Raw genomic sequence first — 22,084 nt, forward strand, 5'->3', positions numbered from 1 at the left:
AGGAACGAACGCCCCCGTCCAGGAACGAAGATATTCATCGCCTCCAGCCGCCGGCACTGCGGATGGGCATCCTTCCCGGTCCCGGAGACTTTAGACTTTAGCATTCAGATGGTGGTTCAATAATTGGAGACGGGCTGCGTCTCGGCATGCCACTTGAGTCCGCGCGCGCGGCTGAGCTGCACGGGCAAAGAACCAAGCCACGAAACGATCAGCGGGATTTGGATTGAATCTCCGGTTCCCCAAGGTGGATGACTCCAACGGGCATGCCAAACCCACGGTCAGCGAGGCACAAACCTCCTGGACCCGTGGAAACGCTCAGACCTACCGCATTCGGCGGGAATTCGCCGGTTCGCACGCTGGAACCAAGATCCCACTATCCCACTAGCCCCTCTCCACCGTCCGGTGTGAGTGGTTCAGTGGGTGGGGTGGGGAGTTTTTTTCTTCTGTTCCTTCTGGAACACCGCGGTGACCATGGAACCGTGGCGTTGCCCTAGGTGAGCAGGAAATGCGGAGAGGCCAGTGGTGATCCGGCGGGCAAGGAGAGTTGCAAAGGTGCAAGTTAGGAGTGAAGCGTGCTTTCGGAATCTAGGGTGCCTTCCGACAAGCTCTCCGTAGTGGCAGCTTGCTTCCTTGATTTTCATTTCCCATCTACATCTACATATATTTTTTTAAATATTATATTATTTATTTTTTGGGGGCTGGTAGAGGGAAATGGTACGGGATATACTCTTTCGGAAGATGCACCTCACGGCTAGGGAACCACGTCCACGGTGAATTACGGGCATAAGATCGGAGTATGCTTCACAGGGGAAACCGGGACTTTCTTCAGCCTCCATGGGCTATACCAATCCTTGTGATCGCGCCCTTGAAGGTGACGGAGACGTCTAGACGAAGCAGTCGGGCTTTCTCTCGAGGTATCAGAGGGGAATGCATCTGCCATGCTCGGGGACGTGGTGCGTGGATCGGGGACCAGGCCCACGAACTTGCCCTGACTGGACCCATCTGCCACAGGCGAAATGAGATGATGCTCCACTGCAAAGGAACCGCTCGGGACGAGTTAACTGATCACGACAGAGAACCGTCTCCACGTCGGTCTCGGTGTGAGGTGTCCGATTCTGGATCGCGGTCGCCTCTGCCGCGCTATTGTAGGAGCCGCGCTAATGCCCCCATGGCGGGATGTGCTGGTCTGTCCTCTGACGTCGTCCGGCGATGGTTCCCCCCCACCTCCTCGCCTCGCCGTGGTGGTGAGGAGTAGAATGGGACGAGGCGGCCATGGCTTGCAGGGCTCCGAGGCAGCACGGGGATGCGGTTGAGCGGTCGAGCGGTCGATGCGTATTCCTGGCGATACGAGCTGCGGAATGGCTCGTACCAGTGTTTTGCCTGCTTGGCTCCCCTCCCGTTTCTCTTTCCCTGGGACCTTTTTTTTGGGGGTCGATACAGGTCGCATGGCCCGCGGCAAATGGGCATGCTGGACCCGTGAAAAATCCGGCATTCCGTCATCGCACCAGTTGGCTGTCCCACTGCGATTTTCGCGCACACTGTGTAACGCGGCTGCGCCGGTTGGGTCAGGTTGCAGTCCAGGACGCAACGAGGGCTGCATCAACCGGAAGAAGTCCGATCGTGGCGGGCGCACCGGTCATCCTCCACACGTCGAGGCGACCTCTGGACATCCTTGACGCTGTAGGAGGGGAGGTGATGCTTGGTACTCCGTCCTCCCTACGGGACCGTCCCCGACCTCTATCCTGGGAGAGTATCATCTGGTCGAGTCTCAGAGTGTAGAGCAGTGCTCCGAGGTCAACGTCGTCATCATGCGCATTTTTGTGCCCGTAAATTCCTCCCCCAGCCCGTCAGAAGGAGAATGGAGCGCAGCGACCGAAGTCCTAGAATGCCGTCAATAATGCTCACGCTATTGATTCGATAATGCTGTATGCTGTATGCTGTATGCTGTATGCTGTTATTTATTGGGTTCCGCGAGGGCGACATCCTGGGGGTTGCCATTGGTGCATTTGAATTGAATTCGGGTTGGGAAGTAAGGTCGCCTCCCATCCTCCCCACGCTAGACCAACTATGGCCCGTGTCAAAGGCCCCTCCCCCCCCTCCCTCTTCATCCCACATACATGGCGGAAAGCCCTGTGAATCGTCACAATTTTCTAAGGATTTCCTTCTTTTTCACCTTTTTCATTTTTTCAATTTTTGGGGGGCTTTTTTTTTTTTTTGCCTCTGGGAGGGTCCAGCAGCAGGCCAATAGGGAAGCGAACCCAAAGCTGTCCCCGTGGGCCTCTCCCACATTTGGGTTTGCCTGAGAGCCATGGCCCGCGAGGTCAACCCTAACCCGAGCAGGGGTTCAAACTGCTTCCCTCTTCCCCAGGAGATGGGAAAATGGACGGAACAGAGAGAGAGAGAGAGGCTGGGAGTCTTTTCTCAGAGAGCATCGCCAGACCTCAGCCATTCACTACTTCTTCTACGGCGTTATTCCGCTCCAGAAAAACCATCCCCCCACGGGCGCGGGTATACCCTTTGACGTATCACTGGGATCTGCCACCTTCCCCGCTACTTTGAAACACACTCTCTCAGGGCGAACCTTGGTCGCTGCATCGTAAGTCTATTTCTTGGCGTCCCTTTTCTTTTTCTTTTCGCCCTTTTTGGTTTTCTTTATTTTTTAACCCCCTCTAACTTTTTTCCCTTTCCTCCCCTCCCCCCAAGTTTAGCTTCCCCTAGACACGGCACAGCTGGGCCACTCATCGGCAGCCCTCCTAGTCTGTGCTGGACATTCCCTTCGGAAATTGTCTCCATAGTCCCATACTCACCCATCCAGTCCCCATAGTCTCTCCTATACTCAGTCCCTTTCCCCCAATTGAATCCACTTCCCTTCCCACCTAACTAACAACCGCATCTCTGTCCCCCCTCCCACCCCCCCTTTGGTATCTGAGGCTACCGACTGTTTTTTGGGTCCAATGATTTCCCCTTTTCAACCTTGTCATCTGTGAACTGGGTCCCGTGGGGGGAGTTGCAATCCCGACATCCCCTATTCGAGTCCATTCCTCCTCTCCACCGGGAAAATGGCAACCAGGGTATTCACGATTCTATGGAGACCGCAGAGAGACAGAGATGCTCGAGAGTGCGCGTGCACACATTCTTGCTGCCGCGGTTAATTGTGGGATTCTCTCGATCTTCCATTCCTCAGCCTAATTGGTTGGCGGGATTTGCGTTGAACGGGCTGGGAGGCCTTTGTCGTCGAGGGCATACCTCCCCTCCCCTCCCCTCCCCCAAAGTCCCGAATTGAATACAGATGTCATCTGGAGTTTAATCACATTTAGGATGCAATGGCGACCAACGAGACAACACAGGCCAAGCTCGCCAGCCAAAGTGAAGGAGGGTCCGAGGAACTGGTTCCCGTTGAGAGGGGCCACTAAATACCCATCCATGAGAGAATCAGGAAATAAGAAATAGTGAAAATAAGGAAAAGCAGAAAGTGGAAACCCGAATTATTTGAGATTTTTGGCTCAAGAGGGAAATGGGGAACCGTAAATTACATTACCCGCGGGCGTATTAGCGTTTCGACGATCTGCGAGCCCCGACGGCACGTCGTCAGTGGCACTCCGCGAGAGCAATATCGTGCCTCACTCATGCGCCCACTACTTACAGGCGCAGGCCCTTCTTAAGCTTCGCCGATCCCCTTTCCCCAGACCTCTTTCTCTCACTCTCGCGATAAAAATTAAATTAATCCCTGATCTTCGGCTTATCACTTTCTCTTTTCAACTCTTCCTTTCCAAACCCTCTGGACACGCCCCAGATCAACACACGATCGTCCCTCACCTCAACACCAACCACCCCCGAGACGTCTTGGGCCATCCTCGTGCAGATACCCGATCCCGCACGACACATCCCGATCTCTTACCTTCGCACCCATTGCCCTCTCGCGCGCGATCGGCTCGCTCGTCGCGACCCTACCCTCCATGACGATGGTAATGGAAAACCAGAACCGCCCATATGGCGGCATGAGTTTCGACAATGTCTACCACCACACGCAGCCACAATTCACAGACCCCTGGGCGGCCGCGCATACCTCCTCGCACTCGACCCCGCCCATTTACGCGACATCCATGGGCAACAGCGCCAGCATCCCCATCAACCCCGTCAAGCCAGAGGAAGTCGGCCGCTCCGCGGCCATGTCCATGCCCTACCCCAACATCCCCGTGTCGGCACCCTCACTCGTGCCGGGCAGCAATTACGCCGCGACCGGCTATGGCCCGGAGGTGATGGGCATGCAACACGAGGTTCCGCGCACCGGCTTCGAGCAGACCTCCACGTACACCACCGCGCCGCCCATGAGCAGCTTCGCCCCGGCCAGCTACGCGCCAGGCACCTACGCCCCGATTCACCCCTCCCAGCCCCAGGACATCCGTCGCATTTCGCATTCGTGAGTGATTCCGCGCCTCGCTCATGGCGCCCGCAACGCACGAATTTATACAGGTGGCTGACGCAACATTCCGTACAGAGACCGTGTGGGATCCTCCCAAGCACCCGCGCCCACTCCCACCTTCGGGGACGCGCTCGACGCCAGTCGTGGGATGGTGGCGCTCAGCCAGGACCTGACACCCCGTAACATCTACGGTCCTCGCGGCGCGCGAGGCTCCGCGGATTCCTACGGTTTCCCCTCGACGCACTCCTCCGCCTCCTCCATTTCCTCCGGCAGCAACTACCCTTACTACAGCGCCTCCGTGGGCTCCGTCGACTCCTCCGTGACCGACTACAGCTCGACGACATCGGAATCGTACGAGTCTCGCACGCTTCCCCGCCCGACCAGCCTCCTGGCGGGCAGCGCCCCGCCCGGCCCCCAATCCATGATGAGCCAGTTCAGCTCCAAGATGCCCTCCAACACGCAAAAGAAGCACAAGTGCAAGGTCTGCGACAAGCGGTTCACGCGTCCTTCCTCGCTCCAGACGCATATGTACAGCCACACTGGCGAGAAGCGTAAGTGGAACATCCTGAACCCAGGAAATTCGCGTCCGAAAACAGGTGTACTGACCCGTTGATGATAGCGTTCGCGTGCGACGTTGACGGCTGCGGGCGCCACTTCTCAGTGGTCTCCAACCTGCGCCGACACAAGAAGGTGCACAAGGGCGAGAAGGAAGGCGGCTCTCCCGACGACGACGAGTAAATCCACAACTGGACGCCGCATTGACCTTATTTCCCTTCTGCTCGACTTGATGCGCCTCATCACCCGAGCGCCTTCTCCGTTCCCAGCTTTGGCGCGTTCATGAACGCACCAGATATCCTATCCTATCCTATCCCGCCGAGCGGGCCCAGTCCCAACTGTGTTGGGCTGCGCGAACCTGCTTCGGCCTTGACTCCTTGTACAACAGCATGGACTACCCCTTTTTTACACGCTCACCATCATCATTTCCTACATTCCGAATACGTCTCACCGATCCGGTGTCGGGAGATTTCTTCATATACTATATACCCTGGGACGGTTTCATTTTGGGGGTTCACGCAGATACGGGACGAGGGCTCTGGGAAGGGGACAGACCTTTTTTGATGTTTTCCTTATTTTCTCCCCGTTATGACCATAGAGGTACCGGCTGGTTTTGCGTTCCTGGTTGTCCTTTTGTTTCTTCTTTTTTTTTTTCCTCCTTTCCTTTTCCTTTTTCCTTTTTTTTTTTTTTTTCTCGTGTTGTCCTTTCCTTTCTTCTTCTTTCGCTAGACCTGGGAGTCACCTGTGCTTTTCTCGATACCAATGGGCTTGTGATGATTCAATGCGTTTTTATTGCCTTCGGCCTTGGGCCTTTTGTCCTCCCCAACCCCTTTTGTCTTTTGCTGCAGCAGGTTGTCTTTTGTGTGTTCATTTACCTTCTAATCCTCTATATCGTGCATCGGTCTTGCATGGTTTCGATCTCGCCCCCCTTTGGACCATTACCATTTTTATCCTATTCTGTCCTGTCTGCCTGGTTCCTTTCTACCCCTCCTTGGACAGGCTTTTGTCTTGTCATGAGGGTCGCCCTTTGTTTCCACCGGGTCTGTGATAGCACGTGTTTGTGCAGGATGGCAGGGATGGCGTGGTGTTGATGTGATACCCGTGGCATTGGTGCGAAAGCATTTTTTTTTGTTCCTTTCTCTGGCTTTTTTTGCATCTTTCGGTGAAACTGGATGGTTTCGCTGTTATTCCGGGGCCTATTGGTGGATCTTCACACTACAGTCGCTATAGTAGAGATGTCTAATCCACAAATAAGCGCTCATGTGAATCCGAGTATATGTCTTTGTGTACCTAGGGCCCTTATAAGTACAGTCCAATTAATGTAATGCCGCCTGTATATCTCGAGAGATCGATCTACTGCAGCAATATGGATCCCACCCTCCATGTTTGAAAGTGTGCGATTAAATTAGGCTTACTCGGTAGATGTCTCCATGAGGCAGCCTGCGTTGCATTACTGCTAGATCGGACATGCAAACTGGTTGTGTTTCGAACACAAGGTCGCACCGCATTAATCGGCATTGGAACTGAAAAGAGACGTATTGGCATTGCGACAGTGGTTGATAGTACGATATGGGTCTTAGTTATAGAGCACTTAAAGGGAACATTTGAGATACTCAGCAGAAGGTAAAGAAGGGTAGCAGTTATGATACTAAATCCGTAGTCTAAATTGCAAGTTTCAAGATCCTGCTGCGGTATGGGACGCAGCAGGCGCACATGCGGAAGGCAGAAAGCAGAAAGCCCAAACGCCGGGGAGATGATTATCCATAGATGACAGGCCAATTCAGAGGGTAATAATGATTAACGAGCTGCACAGCACCAGGCACATTCCAGCTCCAGACGGTAACAATAAGACTTAGTGAATACGATCCAGCTTGGCCCGGTTCATGGCAATTTGATCGTCGACAAAGTCGCTCTGTGGAAAAAGTTAGCATCATGCGTATAGCCACACGCAGTTCCAAGAATCGGTACTGACCTTGCCTGTGATGCGCTCCAGATGTCTGTTCTGCTCATCCAGCTCGCGGCCGGTGGCCTTGGCAAGACCGTTCAGCCGGCCAGCGGCACCACTAAGAAGATCCAAGTTCTGCTCGATCTCGTCTTCCATCGCCTCATCCTCACTGTCGGCCTCGAATTGGTACTTGGCACGCTCCGTAACGCTTGCCTTCTTGCCCTTGCCCTGTTTGCTTGCCTCTCGGTCAACGTCGCGGAACACCTTTTCCATGCGTGCATTAGTTTGGTAGGCTTCAGAGCGGGTTCCGTCGCGGAGGTCGCGCTCTTCTCGGTGGGTGTTAAGGGTGCGCTCGTCGCGTTCGCGCCGGCGCGAGGCACTGGTAAATGGATTGGAAACGTGCACCGCGAACATGCTCTTGTTGAGCGTCTTCAACTCGCGCGCCTTCTCCTGCGCAAAACGGCCCTCAATCGCGGCCATGTCAAGATTCTTCTCCGCACCGTGGATCATCTCGCCCTGTGCACCGAGGCGAGCGAGTGTCGTACGTCCAGTCTCCTCGGCCATTGCGGCAGCACGGAGAGCATTGCGCGTGGATGACACGTCGCCCTGCTTCACGAACCGCATCTCTTGCTTGGTGGCCTGGACATTTTCTTCTTCCTCCTCTTCGGCGGTAAGCTGCCGGTCCTGGTAGGTGGCCATGCTGTACTCATTGCTACCGCCACCGTAGTTATTCTGTTCTCCGTCCCCTTGGCCTGGCGAATAGGGAGGCGGGGCATTGCCCTCATTCTGTTGCACACGATTTTTGGCCCCGCCAAACAGCTCGCTGCGAGCCGCGTCCCCCGCGCCGGGGTCATTGGGGTCGGCACTGCCTAGACCTCCATAGCCACCCGTACCGTAGCGCGAGGCACCGGCGCCAGCATTGCCACTGCCAAACCGATCACTGCCATATCCTCCCTGGTTACCGTAGCGGTTTGGCGTATAGCCCGCGAACTTATTATCGGATGGAATGGCGTGGGGTCCTCCTGCGGGGGCGGGGGAACCGTTGCCGCCCTGGATATCGGCCGGTGGCGGCATAACACCAGCCTGGATCTTGGCCTTGGTGTACGGATCGATGTGAGCCGGTTGGGCGTAGGGGTTGGAGACAGGCGAAGGGCTCTTATTCTTTGATCGAGAGCCGAACAGGGCCCGGCGGTTTGAGTCGCCGTCGTCGTCACCGGACTTTTTGAACAGACCCATGATGAGCTGCGAATGAAAGATTGACCGTAGAGTTTATTAGATAGAAGCGGAAGAAGATGTCTAAGAAAAAAAACAGATCGGCTAAAACTTTCCGCAGGAAGGACGAGGAGAAAAGTGTTTCAAAGAATTGAAGGCGCTTCAGGGGAGCCTAGCAGTCGAGACCGGCGGTGGTATGGCTGTAACCCGGTGACCAACGTGACACTGCCAATGACTGCCAATGATCGGCTTTCTGGGTGGTAGTGGCGGACATCTGACCATACAGTACCGCTGACTCAGCCCCGAGGCGCTAGCCCCGAAGCGGCCGCAGCAGCTTCGCCTCTCCGTTATTTTTGGGTGTTGGCGGGAGTGCTGCCTGCCACAGCCACCTCAGCAATGGCGCCCCTGGGAGACGCCGACCACTGCAGAGACAAGGCCCGCAGGGATCTGCTGGCCCTGCTTGAAGGCGTGAGTACCATGTCTGCGTCCCAGAGCCTCTTCTAATGGCGTGTAGGCTCGGGGCAAGAAGAATCTCGTCATTAGCCAGGAGCTGGCGGGTCCAGTCGGCCTGTTCGTGAAGTTCTCCGAACTCCAACAGTATGGCGTCGACCGTGTATTTTTGCTGGAAAATGCAAACATCGACTCTTCGCAACGCAATGTCGTGTTCCTAATCCGCGGCGAGAAGGCTCACCATGTGCGCACGGTGGCAGGTAAGGCACTTTTCGTTGTATCTTGTTTGCATTTGTTGGTATTGCTCTTGCTACCCGAGCCCGCCTGGGAACTGCGAAAACGACCAGTATATTACGCAGATGAGCTTCATACTCTACGTAATCATTCGAGTTCCCTAGATCTAAATGAGCTTATTCATTGGCATTCTGTCCCGTTATAGTTCTACTTCGATTGGGTGCCATCAGTATGGGCTAACAATCCTCTCTAGAGCAAATCAAACGCCTTCAAGATAATGGAAACGTGGAGCATGAGTTTTCTATCTTCTTCGCTCCCCGGCGGACCTTGGTAAGCAATGCGGTGCTGGAGGAGGCGGGCATTATCGGTGATGTCAACATTGCCGTGTTTCCGCTCTACTTCTTGCCACTCGAGCAGGATATCTTATCATTGGAGCTTGACGAGGCTTTCAAAGACTTGTACCTGGTAGGTCTTAGATACCCTCGTGTGGCGACAGAAGCCATATTGACATAACATCAGCATAAGGACCCTGGCTGCATCTTTCATGCTGCCAAAGCTCTCATGGGCATCCAGCAGCGACATGGGTATTTCCCTCGCATTGTCGGAAAGGGTGATAATGCGCGCCGTCTGGCAGATCTTCTGCTGCGGATGCGCAAAGAGTTGGATGCGGAAGAGAGCTCGGGGCTGGCCGACCCCTCTACACGAGGACTTCTCCCGAGCGCCGATACCGAGAATCTGATAATCATTGATCGCGACGTGGACTTTGGAACACCACTTCTCACCCAACTAACTTATGAAGGCTTAATTGACGAATATGTTGGTATTAAGCACAACCAAGCCGATGTTGATACTAGCATTGTGGGGCAAGCTTCTGCACCACAACCGCAGGAATCTTCTAAAACGCCCCAGCAGGCTAAGCAAGGACTGAAGAGGAAAATCCAGCTTGATTCATCGGATCAGCTCTTCAGCCAACTGCGAGATGCGAATTTTGCCATCGTGGGTGACCTCCTCAACAAGGTGGCTCGCCGGCTGGAAAACGAATATGAAACCCGGCATACGGCCAAGACAACAAACGAGCTCCGCGAGTTTGTCAATAAGCTACCGACCTACCAACTGGAGCACCAGAGCCTTCGGATCCACACGAATCTCGCGGAGGAAATCATGCGGCTCACCCGATCTGAGACATTCCGGAAGATACTGGAAGTGCAGCAGAACACTGCCGCAGGTGCCGATCCAACTTATCAACATGAGACTATTGAAGAGCTTATTTCGCGGGATGTTCCCTTGAAGAGTGTGTTACGCCTACTATGTCTGGAGTCGTGTATGTCCGGTGGACTGCGTCCCCGGGACCTGGAGAACTTGAAAAGACAAATCGTCCAGGCCTACGGCCACCAGCATCTCCTGACTTTCTGGGCATTGGAGAAGATGGAGCTTCTGCAGCCCCGGTCTTCGGCCACGGCCATGCTCCTCCCTGCGTCCGGTGCGCAGGCCGGCTCGAAAACCAATTACGCGTACCTGCGGAAGAACCTGCGACTGGTGATCGAGGAAGTCAGTGAGAAAGACCCCAACGATATCTCCTATGTCTACAGTGGATTCGCCCCACTCAGCGTTCGCCTGGTTCAATGCGTGCTGCAAAAACCGTATATCCTCTCCTTGATTAAGGGTGGGTCGCCAGCTGTATCAATAAGCAATGCCAGCACGGCGTCTCCTGGATGGCTCGGGTTCGAGGATGTGGTGAAAAGCGCCCGCGGCTCGACTTTCAGCATTGTCCAGAAAGGTGATGACAAGGCCGTTCGAGCTCGTCAGACGCTTAGCGGCAACTCTACCACAAAGACTGTATACGTCTTCTTTTTGGGTGGAATTACCTTTACCGAGATTGCCGCGCTGCGCTTCATCGCTGCCCAGGAGGCGCCGCGGCGCAAGATCATCATCTGCACTACAGGACTCATCAGCGGCGACCGCATGATGGAAGCAGCCGTTGAGAAGGGCAGTTTTGCAAAGACGGAATAGCATATTTCATCAGATCTAGCGTTCATTGCGGTCAATAGTTCTCAGGATACCATTTCTTTAACTCAGAAGGCAGCGGAGCTTTTTACAATGATTCGTACGGTCATCCATAGCTTAGTACTTGAAGCCGGCATTCACGCCCATCAACCGACCCTGATACCGTTCTATAACCTCTCCAAGCCGCACCATGACCCCAGCAGCCAGCGTTCGCACCTGTTCCTGTGGATCAGAGAAGGCACTGGAGTCTGTTTTGTTGGCTCCGGAGGGCATGCGATCAAAGACCTCAGAAGCCCATTCGCGTAACTCAATTACCCTCGTGGCATACTCGGTGACGAGGCGTTCTTCGCCGCTTGAGCCAGATGCAATATTCACGTCCACAACTGCAAGGAAGAGGTTAAGTAGCGCCGCGGTGACAGTAGGCTCGCTAGATATCGGGGCTGTGTGCAGAGATATGAGCAAAGAAAGCATTTCATGTGTAAGACCTGGAAGAAACGGGCCATGCGGGCCGGCAGTAGAAAAGATAAGGGAAAGGGTTTGGAGAAAGAGGGTGAGGATGTGCGGTACGAAGAACGGGTTGTAAGAGGGGGCAGATGACCTATAGGATAGTTAGTGAAGCTATCGAAGAGAGTCATAGCAAAGATGAGACATACGAAGAGAATTGCAACATCATAATCTCGAATCGGCCCTGGAGAGGGTAGAAGAAGCCTTCGGCAAGCACCTTATGAACATCTTTTACAGTGTTCTGCCGTCTCTGGGCATCGCGCTGCTGGCGCTTCTTCTCAACTTCCATACGCGACGAGAAGGTGCGCACCTTCAGGGCATTCGGGCCTGTCATTTTGTCTGCTGCATCGGCCGCCAGTGGCTGCAGCGATGTTCGTGACATTTCCCTGGTGAGAGTTGCAATGGGAGACTCATTTGCGCCCAGAAACATGGCTTCCAATGCAGGCGACAGCCGCTTAGATGGGAATGAGGTATCTCCCAGAGTCGGAAGACCCAGTGCCTTAGCATCATCCTCGCCATTGCCTGCAATCTCACGCGCGCCGAGACCCAAGGCTGTTAGCACAGCAGATCTCTGAACTTGGGACAGGTCTCCATCAAAAAAGATTGCAGTGAACCAGCGACCCATTTTGAGAGGCTGTGAGACAATGAGAGCGATCATGCTTTGGAGGCGTGATTCGTGAAAGGATGGGTGCTTGTGTTCATCTTGAAGACCAACAAGAGTAAGGGCCAGTTCTTCGATCTGCTCAGCGAGTTCAGTTCCGAATCCCGTCTTACGACGGATTAGAGATGGGGCAGTAGTGATGGCAAGATGGTAGCGATCAACATTCTCAGGGTCACGGAGGTATGTAATCAGGTCGCGGATGTAGCTGAAATGTTGTTAGAGACCGAGAACAGCCTGGATTTCAACACAAGACTTACATCGGGGCACTTGGCTTGTTCCGTTGGATCAATGTAGGATCCTCATCCTCATCCTCCAAATCGTCATCGGGTTTCTCATATGGGATGAGATCTTCATCTTCACCGGATTCTTCTCCACTGTCATCTATTTCTTCGATAGCAACTATCTTGCTTGTCTGATGTCGGGTTGGGCGTGCACTCGATTTTTGGTTCCGACGAGGCTGAACATCTTTGACAGGCTGCAATGTTTTGAAATCTGTGTTCCGCAATTTGTTGATGGATTCAAATGGTCCAACCTCATCGTAGACTTTGGTGAAGCTCAGGTACCAGCGTGCTTCCTCGCTATGCATTTCTTCAAGATCAAATTTCAGGGCCTTTCCTGGCTCTTCTATAAGCCCAGAAATCCCAGTCCCTACAATCATGCCCAAGAACCGTGCTCTGTTTGATGAGGCTGCGAGTCGATTGGAGACTGCGTTTAGAAAGACACTCGTACGTCCAATGTTTTGCACCTGGAGCGGATCCAGTCGGCTCAGCCGACCTGCTGTGATTAGAATGATTTGAGCATTGGCTGGATTTTGTTAGCTTCGGGGCAGATAATGAGATGGAAAGCTTTGCACGGACCATTCTGGATGATGTTCGGGACGTTTTTGATACAAAACTTGTCGCCAAACTGGTCAAGACTGTGAGAAAGCAGAGATCTCAATGTGTCTGGCTGCTACATTAGATCGAGAATTATTTCAGAGTCGTGATAAAACTTACCAGTGGAGTTATCGTAAGTCGCTATTAAAGCACGGCGTAGACCAACTGTCTGGATTGAGCCACCTTGACTCTTTGAGAGCCAATCCGTGATTTGGTTTTTCAAGAATGGTCGATCCGCTATGATAATTTTACACAGTGCTGCGACTCCTGTGACGATGCTGCCGAATGCTTCAGGCTGTTCAAATGACCCAGAGAGGTCGTATGAGAAATGGGTTTTCTGCACATCGCGAAAAATAGCTTCTAGCATAGCAAGTTGCTCCGGTAGTTTGAGATGGTCCATAAGCAAGCCAAATTGCCCAGAAGATGACTGCTCAAAGAGCAGGCTCAAGTAGATTTCTCGAACTAGCTGATCTGCAGCAGAAAGTGAATCAGAATCTTATCGTGGGCCAGAGACCAAGGGGAAGACTTACCCGAATAGCCTAGACTCAATGCTCGCCCTGTGAGGAAACCGATTGAAGTCCAATCATTTTCATTATCTGCATTGAGTTCGGAGACTAAATAGGCGATGTTTCTTCCCAGCCAGGCTGCATAGCGAGGGCCATTACCAATCCAAGAGATGGATGACGCGGGCTCAGGTACATTGATAATGGTGAGTGCTTCTGCTGCTGTGGAAAGGATTTTACCAGCAGCAACAAGCGACGCGAGTTCTCTCCGTGCAACTTGCTGCCGAGTCCTGTTATCGTCAAAAGATGAATTATCTGTGAAAAGACGACGAAGGAAATTATTTGGTTCCAGCAAAGCAGCAAGGACAGATAGGAGATCCCGGATGATGAGGTGGCTGCTTGAGCCTTCAGCTTTTTGAGGTGTCGCCCGAACGTTCAAAATATAAGTTCGGAGTTGGGCTACAAGAGAGCCAAGACCTGCTATACTGCTGAGACAGCGTAGCAGAGCTCCTCGGCATTTTGCACCCTTCGTCTTGCTTTCCTTGCCATTCAGAGGTGTCCAGTGGTCCGGGATGATAGTGCTGACTAAAAGCTGGAGAATCTGGGCAGTTTTCGGGCCTGCAATTCGGATGTCTAGATCCTGTATCTTTCTCGATGCATTGAACGGGTCAAGAGCTGCAAGGACTGCAGAAAGCTCTTCTTGATCAGGGTGCGACCTGAACACATCTATGACCTGCTCAAAAGATATATGTTGACCAAGATCTGCGGCGGGCTTGAGAGAAGCGTCATTGTGACTTCGAGATTCAACCGCGACCAAAGGGGAATCAGAATCCCGCTTGATGGTCTTGACCGCAGTCAAAAGGCCGTCCATCGTGAGAGTCGTGATATTCAAAAAGAAGTTGATTTGCCTGAGGTGGACCGTCGGAGCTTGTATGCGGCACATCACGTGATGCGAATGTGTCCTGCCTCACCATTCCACGCCACAGTGCTCTCCGCCATCCGCTCACCATCTCAGCGTCACTGGCACTTTTACATGATTTAAGAATACCAAACAGACCATAAGTCACGGTCATAAGACCCCTAATTTGCTCTGACTGCAGCCTTACAAGTTAATACTGGGGATCTGCTTCAACGAGTAGGTGGGTCTATTTACAGGCGACTCCAGACATTTATCGCAACTCAGCGCTTGATCTGCCTGTGTTTCCATCAAAATGGACACCGTCAATGTAGGCGAACAGAGCCGGTGGTGAGATTGATGTTTCACAGCTCTGTGATTTATTGTTATATCCTGACACTTCACAGGCGGCACCTTTATAAAGTCCTATCCAAACCCGGTCCCTACTGCGATGAAGACTGGGTTCCAGGGTCAGAGACGATCAACACCCTCGAGTCTTCAAAGATCCTGTAAGATAGCTCATCGCAACTTTGTGACTGATACTGACATTGTACTTAGGGTGATGTTCGTTCCATAAGCAGTAGTTACTACCATGGAAGACAAATTACTAACGTGAGATTAGCGGAGCCGGTGGACTGGGCTGCGAAATCCTGAAGAATCTCGCCTTGTCTGGATTCAAAGACATTCATGTCATTGATATGGGTAGGCTATGCTGCACGGACTTATATACAAGCACCACCTCTAATGGTCTATCACAGACACCATCGATATCTCCAATCTGAATAGGCAGTTTCTCTTCCGCCAAGCTGATATTGGCAAACCTAAAGCAGAGGTTGCTGCTGCCTTTGTAGAGAAGCGAGTCAAAGGAGTCAAGATTACACCATTTGTTGGCAAGATCCAGGATAAAGATGAAGACTACTACATGCAGTTCAAGATCATCGTTTGTGGCCTCGACAGCATCGAGGCCCGTCGCTGGATCAACTCTACACTGATTGGAATGGTTGACCCGGAGGATCCAGAGAGTCTCAAGCCTCTGATCGATGGTGGTACTGAAGGTACGGAAGAATCGATCTCCTGTGAACGCAAGAGTACTGAATCAGATGATCAAATAGGATTCAAGGGCCAAGCTCGCGTGATTTTGCCTACACTCTCGTCATGTATTGAGTGCCAGCTTGACATGCATGCTCCTCGCCCTGCAGTACCGCTCTGTACCATTGCCACCATTCCGCGTCAGCCCCAGCATTGCATTGAATGGGCTCATCAGATCGCATGGCAAGATAAGCGTAAAGATGACACTTTCGACAGCGATGATATGGAGCATATATCGTGGGTGTACCATGCTGCCCTGGAGCGAGCCCAGCAGTTCCATATTCATGGAGTGACATTCCAGATGACTCAGGGCGTGGTAAAGAACATCATCCCGGCTATTGCATCAACAAACGCAGTGATCGCTGCCTCCACAACTTCGGAGGTGATGAAAATTGCCACTGGCTGCAATCCTTACCTGGAGAACTACATGATGTATGCTGGCGAAGAGGGTGTTTACACGTACACATTTGAGGCGGAAAAGAAGCCAGACTGTCCAGTGTGCGGTAACCTTGCTCGGAAGATGAATGTGGATCCGAACATGACTCTGGGAGACTTCATTGAAAGTCTCGGCGAGAGGGCTGAAGCGCAGCTAAAGAAGCCTAGCCTGCGGACAGAGGAGAAGACGTTGTATCAACGCTTCCCGCCTCAATTGGAGGAGCATACGAGACCCAACCTACGCCTCAGACTGCGTGACCTAGTGGAGGACGGTGAAGAAATCGCCGTTAGTGATCCAGCCTACACCATCGACTTCCGCTACAGACTGGTGTTCAACTGAACACCCAGATATCCGTTTTTCCTGGTATTGGGGCTACAGTGACACGATTCAAACGATATTTAGCTTCAGGTAAATCTTAGAATGCAAAGACTGCCGCCGGCCTTCTGTGCTCTAACAATAAGTGTGATATCCGGACTCCGGCCTCGTAAAGCCTAACTTTTGACCGAACTTTTCGTAAATGTACATCGCGAACGAAGCTCAAACAAAAATTTCCAACGCCATTAAATGCATTATATAAGGAACAGCAGCGGAGGGGACCCATCTCACGGCTTTATGCCATCAGGTCGGTCAGACCGCGCTTCCACCGGGCGCACTTCAGCTTCAGAACCTTCACGGCTTCCAGGAAAAGAACATCGCTCTCAAACTGGCCGGTGCTTTCAACGTTGAAAATGAAGTGATCCCGAATGCGTCCGAGCTTGACTTTGCCCTGGAACTCCTCATGGCGCAAGCATTCCCGGCTGACGGTATCGTTGAACGCATCCCGCACGACGGCCTTCTGCTCGCCTGCGTGTCCCTCGTATCCGCTTCCCTTGCGTCCGGCCTCCTCGGCAGTGACCGGCTCTAGGGCAATGACGCCCTTTGGGAAGCACTTGGCAAACTTCTTGGCATCATTGCCAATAATGGGGCGCTCAATCTTGATATCCGGCATGAGACGGTAGCTAGCGGTCGCAACGGGAGAAAACTTGGCGTGGTCGGCTCCAATGCCTTTAATACAGTGCATTTCCAAGTCAATTTTCTGACCGGGGCGCATCTTGGCAATCAAGATATCCGGGTTGACGGGCTGAATAGTACCCTCACCACTGAAATACTGCTCCTGGCGACCAACCGGGGAGAACGTGATATCCTTGGCATAGACATGGGCATTGTGATACAACTTGCGGGGGTCGGTCTCGTCGGCAGCGGCAGCGGGGTTCTTCGTGCATTCAGCCACAAGGTGCATGACAACCGTGTTGAAATCACTGGGGCCGGGCGGAGCAGGTCCGTCATCATCCTCGGAAGGTTTCCGGAACCAGTGCATCCAATTGATTCCTTCGACGGAGCCCTTGAGCGGGATCAGACCCAGACGAGAAGCGAGCACCTCGTCTTGGATAACCGAGGTGTTGTTTTGGATGAAGACATATTCAATAGCCAGAGTTGGGATTTCAGCCATGAGAATACGGCGGAAGGCATTAGCGACCGCGGCGTCGAGTCCGATCAGCGAGAACGAGGCTTCGTATGGGTCGTTGCGGTGGTATTCGACTTTGAAATTCTGACGATTGAGAGCAGTGAGAAAGAGGGATAGGGGCATCAAAGCTTGAAGAACAGCGAGTACATACATCCTTGAACTGGTCAAGTGCCCAGGCATGCGATTCTCCAGGCCAATGGCCAGGAAAGTCAGTGGAGGGGATATTGGTGACGGTCTCCGCATTGATGCCGATGATCTGACATACGTTAGTCCTTGGAAGGTATAGATGGTGAAGCCTATCTTACACGACGGCGTTGCAGCTCCTCTTGCGATGGAACAAGAGGTGCCATGGTGGGCAAACTGGTGGGGGGTGAAGGTAAAGGTGAAGTTCGATGATCGGCGATAAGAATAATTTCTCGAGATATTTTATTTGAAGCCTGAGGCAGAAAGGGGCTGTCTATTCTGTGACAGGCTAGTAATGGATTAGATAAGGATTCTCTGTGGAAGAATGATACGCTAAACCGAAAATGCTCAAAATACCATACGGGGTGGGTACATCATAAATGGCCCTACCCACCAACCAGCAGTCGCCTGATGACCGGACAGCTTTCTCACGTGACTAGCCAAAATGGAGCGCGACCTCATCTTCACCTTCAATCTGCAGGCTTCCCATCCCGCAGCGAGCTCACTCTCCAACCAGCAATTGAATGCGTCTGGACTGAGGACCAGCCGTCTTTCTTTCCCCCCCCTCGAATCTCCCCTCTCAAGTTCCTCATGGCTGCCTCCTTCGCCCGCCTCGCGGGCAATGCGCCCAAAAGGCTCTGCCTCCGCCCCTCCACCTTGCTCAACACATCTGTGCCCCGATCTCGCTCTATAGCGACCACGATTCCTCGCCGTCACGCTGAGGCGTCTAGCTACCAGGCCACAAGACTTGTTCCGACCGACCCGACCTTCACCCACTTCGCCAACAAGGGGTCTCCCGAGGACCCAGAGGCTGCTGGTCTCGAATCCGAGGCCGAAGGCATTGACCGCAAGATCCGTCACTACACCGTCAACTTTGGTCCCCAGCACCCAGCTGCTCACGGTGTGCTCCGATTGATTCTGGAACTCAATGGCGAGGAGATCGTTCGCGCCGATCCCCACGTCGGTCTGCTTCACCGTGGTACCGAGAAGTTGATCGAGTACAAGACCTACATGCAGGCCCTGCCTTACTTCGACCGATTGGATTACGTCTCCATGATGACCAACGAGCAGTGCTTTTCCCTCGCTGTTGAGAAGCTGCTGAACGTCGAGATCCCTGAGCGTGCTAAGTGGATTCGAACCCTGTTCGGCGAGCTCACCCGTGTTTTGAACCACCTCATGTCTGTGCTCTCGCACGCCATGGACGTTGGTGCCCTGACTCCTTTCCTGTGGGGTTTCGAGGAGCGTGAGAAGCTCATGGTAAGTGACCGGGAAATCGACCGGATAGCCTTGGGAAACCCAGAGCCAACATTCTAATGCATTGATCGTCCTATAGGAATTCTACGAACGTGTTTCCGGTGCCCGTCTCCACGCTGCCTATGTCCGTCCCGGCGGTGTGTCTCAGGATATCCCTCTCGGCCTTCTGGATGACATCTACCAGTGGGCTACCCAGTTCGGTGACCGTATCGACGAGACCGAGGAGCTGCTCACGGATAACCGTATCTGGAAGGCCAGAACCCAAGGTGTTGGAGTCGTCAACGCTACTGATGCTCTGAACATGAGTTTCACTGGTGTCATGCTCCGTGGCTCCGGTGTCCCGTGGGATATCCGTAAGTCCCAGCCTTATGATGCCTATGACCAGGTCGAGTTCGATGTCCCCGTTGGTGTCAACGGTGACTGCTATGACCGTTATCTGTGCCGTATGGAGGAGTTCCGCCAATCCCTCCGCATTATCCAACAGTGCCTGAATAAGATGCCTGCCGGCCCGGTGCGCGTTGAAGACTACAAGATTTCGCCACCTCCTCGGGCTGCCATGAAGGAGAACATGGAAGCTCTGATCCACCACTTCCTGCTCTTCACTAAGGGTTACTCCGTTCCTCCTGGTGAGACCTACTCGGCTATTGAGGCTCCCAAGGGTGAGATGGGTGTCTTCTTGGTCAGTGACGGTAGCGAGCGTCCCTACCGCTGCAAGATCCGTGCCCCCGGTTTTGCCCACCTGGGTGGCTTTGACCAGGTGTCTCGTGGTCACCTTTTGGCCGATGCCGTCGCTATCATCGGTAAGTGTCTTTGTTTGATGTTCACTCAGACCCTGCTAATTCTTGCTCCTCTAGGTACCATGGATTTGGTGTTCGGTGAGGTTGACCGGTAAAAGCACCTCTCCAACGCAATATCAATAAACCCAAAAAAAGGAAGAAGACTTCGAAATGGCCCCCTTTTTAGACGGCTTCCGTGCCATGATAGGGGTCAAAAACCAAAGAGGAGGATACTCCCATACTCTATGTGATAACCCTTGGACCCCTCGACTCTAACCCAGGTGTACCAAATTCTCCCATGCTTTCTTCTCATGGCGTTGTTCTATTATGTCTTGTCCTTCTCCTTTGTTTCCTTCTATATTGCCCCTAACCTCTCATAAGCCCCTGTGTATAGTGATCATCTGATTCTTCTGAGACTTTCTTTTAGCTTCACATAGGTTGCGATCGTAGCGATCGTAAAGCCATAAATGTAGGAAGCGCTAGTAGTATAGAAACACCGTGGAATTACCTTAGTCTTGGTGTGTGTAGAAGAGTGATAGGAAACTACCAAATCGCCCTGGGCTTTCCAACTTTCTGTTCGAGCGTCTCAAATAAGAGACGCAAATCCTCCAGCCAAGGAAGGAATCCCAGTCGCGCTATGATTGGAGGGATCGCATCTGTGCCCGTATGGGGTAGGGGGTGGATCCCTTCGGCCAGAGAAATGGCCAACCGAAAGAACCAAGTACTCCGTACGCCTTACACTTCCATCCAAGAAAACGACTTGCACGACGGAGGCAGACACTGGATATGTCTTGGTGGCAGCATCTTTGAGCGGCACGCTTGAAGGGGGTTATCGGCCAACATGACCGCTTCGCCTCGGAGCCGACCTACCGAGGGGCGCGATAGCTCTGCGTGCCACCGTAGGCGGCGAGACGGTTGCACGGAATGCCGGAGGAAGAAAATCAAAGTAACTCTGACCCACTGAAAGCCTTAGATCGGAAGCTAACCCGTAGTCGCTCGAATTTAGTGTGACATGCAGAAGCCAGTATGTGCACGTTGCAAGCGATATCCCCGAGGATGCTTGTACGACTTGAGCATCATCACTCAAGCACCAGCAAGGCCAAGAGCATCAGTCAGACCTGAACAGACGTCTGTAGTTGGCGTTGGCGCAGATTGGAACCAAGTGACGGTGGACCTGTTGCCTCTGGTGCATCAGCCTCTACTCAATCACTCACCTTTGCTGGACTCCGAAGAATCCAAGTTTTGGATGCACACTTTCACCACACAGACAGCCCAAATGCTGTTCCCAGCAGCCCGGGATTCCTTCCTTCAGAGGATTATCAGTGCTGCCATGGAGACACCCCATCTTCTCTACGCACTCTTGGCAAGTTCCTGCAGTCACCACAGTCGGCTCGTCCAAGACTCGAGCCCGAGACGAAAGATGACCTGCTTGAAATATACGAATTGGGCCATAGCCGGCCTCAGAACAGCCCTCTATGACCCTAATCAGATGATCCAACCGACGACTATCATAACCGCCATGGTGCTATGCACCAACGATGTCTGTAATGGAAACATGACCATATGGCGGACCCATCTCCGTGGAGTCTTGCGAATCCTGACTGCCCTTCTGGAACAACAAAGGGCATCATTCAATATGAACGATCCGTTCATTCAATGCTTAGTCAAATGGTTTAAGACCATGGATATCCTGGCAGCCTTATCAGGAGTCCATGGAGAATGCATCCACGACCCTGGGAATGGTCCGTTGGATAGCCTCTCAGACCACACAACCTGGTCTGTGGATGACATAAGTGGCTATTCGTTGGATCTTGTTCCTATCCTGGCACAAATCGCACAACTAGTGTGCCATAAAGACCTTCGTGCACCGGCCGAAATTGGTATGGACGATACACCAAGCCCGGAGACAATGATGCAGGCGGAGATCCTCGAAACCAAACTACACTCTCTGGTTGACCGACCTGTCTGCGAGGACGTACTGTCTTCTGGTGGTAGTCTTGCCTGGGAGCTGCAGAGTACCCACCTTGCGTTTGTGCACTCTGCGCTACTTCATCTCCACCGCCGCGTGCAGAGCTTTCCTATGCGCCACGTCAAAGTCAGAGCCGACATTGAAAATATCCTCGATGCCGTGAGCCAAATCGAACCTCATTCCCTTACGAATATCCTCATTCTCTGGCCAATATTCAGTGCTGGCTGTGAGACTGAAAGGCACGATGAGCGAGAGATGATCCAAACGCGCATGGGTAATATGCAGAAGCTGGGCATGGGGAATTTCACGAGAGCCAGAGCAGTGTTACGTCAATTCTGGGCATCTGGCAGTCCATTACCTTGGGACCTCTATCTCGCACGCCTTGGCCTTGAGCTAGTTCTCTTCTAGACTCGGAATAGCATACATCATGATAATGAAACTGCTTTTCACTACCTGGTCTACTGGGCTTCACCAGCTGTCTTCGCACTCGATCAAACCTGGACCAGAAAGCTCGCATATCCATCATGCATGGATTGTCGGAGAGGCTTGAGACTGTCAACCATGAGCGGGTGTTCAGGAACATAGCCAACGCACAAATCCTGTGAGGTCCTG

General features: G+C 52.9%; 8 protein-coding genes across 8 annotated transcripts; 5 read left to right on the forward strand and 3 right to left on the reverse strand.

Annotated features, from left to right (window-relative positions):
* Positions 1-3,962: 3,962 nt before the first annotated feature.
* On the forward strand, positions 3,963-5,161 carry N7482_004024 (C2H2-type zinc finger protein; the record flags this gene model as incomplete). Its single annotated transcript, XM_056686149.1, has 3 exons — positions 3,963-4,420; positions 4,499-4,974; positions 5,043-5,161. 3 exons carry the CDS (start codon positions 3,963-3,965, stop codon positions 5,159-5,161), a joined length of 1,053 nt encoding a protein of 350 aa, XP_056544891.1.
* A 1,669-nt stretch (positions 5,162-6,830) lies between these two features.
* Positions 6,831-8,159, reverse strand: N7482_004025 (putative plasma membrane SNARE protein (Sec9); the record flags this gene model as incomplete). Its single annotated transcript, XM_056686150.1, has 2 exons — positions 6,831-6,890; positions 6,951-8,159. 2 exons carry the CDS (start codon positions 8,157-8,159, stop codon positions 6,831-6,833), a joined length of 1,269 nt encoding a protein of 422 aa, XP_056544892.1.
* Positions 8,160-8,531: 372 nt separating this feature from the next.
* On the forward strand, positions 8,532-10,829 carry N7482_004026 (Sec1 family protein; the record flags this gene model as incomplete). The annotated part of the gene is made up of 4 exons (XM_056686151.1): positions 8,532-8,603; positions 8,650-8,845; positions 9,073-9,284; positions 9,339-10,829. The coding sequence occupies 4 exons, from the start codon at positions 8,532-8,534 to the stop codon at positions 10,827-10,829; spliced, it is 1,971 nt and encodes a 656-aa protein (XP_056544893.1).
* A 111-nt stretch (positions 10,830-10,940) lies between these two features.
* Positions 10,941-14,237, reverse strand: N7482_004027 (telomere length regulation TEL2 family protein; the record flags this gene model as incomplete). The annotated part of the gene is made up of 6 exons (XM_056686152.1): positions 10,941-11,421; positions 11,477-12,193; positions 12,246-12,792; positions 12,846-12,932; positions 12,984-13,334; positions 13,394-14,237. The coding sequence occupies 6 exons, from the start codon at positions 14,235-14,237 to the stop codon at positions 10,941-10,943; spliced, it is 3,027 nt and encodes a 1,008-aa protein (XP_056544894.1).
* Positions 14,238-14,577: 340 nt separating this feature from the next.
* N7482_004028 (NEDD8-activating protein UBA3) lies at positions 14,578-16,125 on the forward strand (the record flags this gene model as incomplete). Its single annotated transcript, XM_056686153.1, has 5 exons — positions 14,578-14,612; positions 14,669-14,770; positions 14,820-14,825; positions 14,884-14,963; positions 15,020-16,125. 5 exons carry the CDS (start codon positions 14,578-14,580, stop codon positions 16,123-16,125), a joined length of 1,329 nt encoding a protein of 442 aa, XP_056544895.1.
* Positions 16,126-16,396: 271 nt separating this feature from the next.
* Positions 16,397-17,640, reverse strand: N7482_004029 (DNA-directed RNA polymerase core subunit RPC40; the record flags this gene model as incomplete). Its single annotated transcript, XM_056686154.1, has 3 exons — positions 16,397-17,374; positions 17,442-17,546; positions 17,596-17,640. The coding sequence occupies 3 exons, from the start codon at positions 17,638-17,640 to the stop codon at positions 16,397-16,399; spliced, it is 1,128 nt and encodes a 375-aa protein (XP_056544896.1).
* Positions 17,641-18,064: 424 nt separating this feature from the next.
* On the forward strand, positions 18,065-19,619 carry N7482_004030 (NADH-quinone oxidoreductase subunit D; the record flags this gene model as incomplete). Its single annotated transcript, XM_056686155.1, has 2 exons — positions 18,065-18,730; positions 18,807-19,619. The coding sequence occupies 2 exons, from the start codon at positions 18,065-18,067 to the stop codon at positions 19,617-19,619; spliced, it is 1,479 nt and encodes a 492-aa protein (XP_056544897.1).
* Positions 19,620-20,779: 1,160 nt separating this feature from the next.
* N7482_004031 (transcription factor domain-containing protein) lies at positions 20,780-21,880 on the forward strand (the record flags this gene model as incomplete). The annotated part of the gene is made up of 1 exon (XM_056686156.1): positions 20,780-21,880. One exon carries the CDS (start codon positions 20,780-20,782, stop codon positions 21,878-21,880), a length of 1,101 nt encoding a protein of 366 aa, XP_056544898.1.
* Between the last annotated feature and the right edge of the window lie 204 nt (positions 21,881-22,084).

This window comes from Penicillium canariense (assembly GCF_028826845.1).
Source record: "Penicillium canariense strain IBT 26290 chromosome Unknown utg000002l_segment0_segment0, whole genome shotgun sequence".
Taxonomy (NCBI): Eukaryota; Fungi; Ascomycota; class Eurotiomycetes; order Eurotiales; family Aspergillaceae; genus Penicillium; species Penicillium canariense.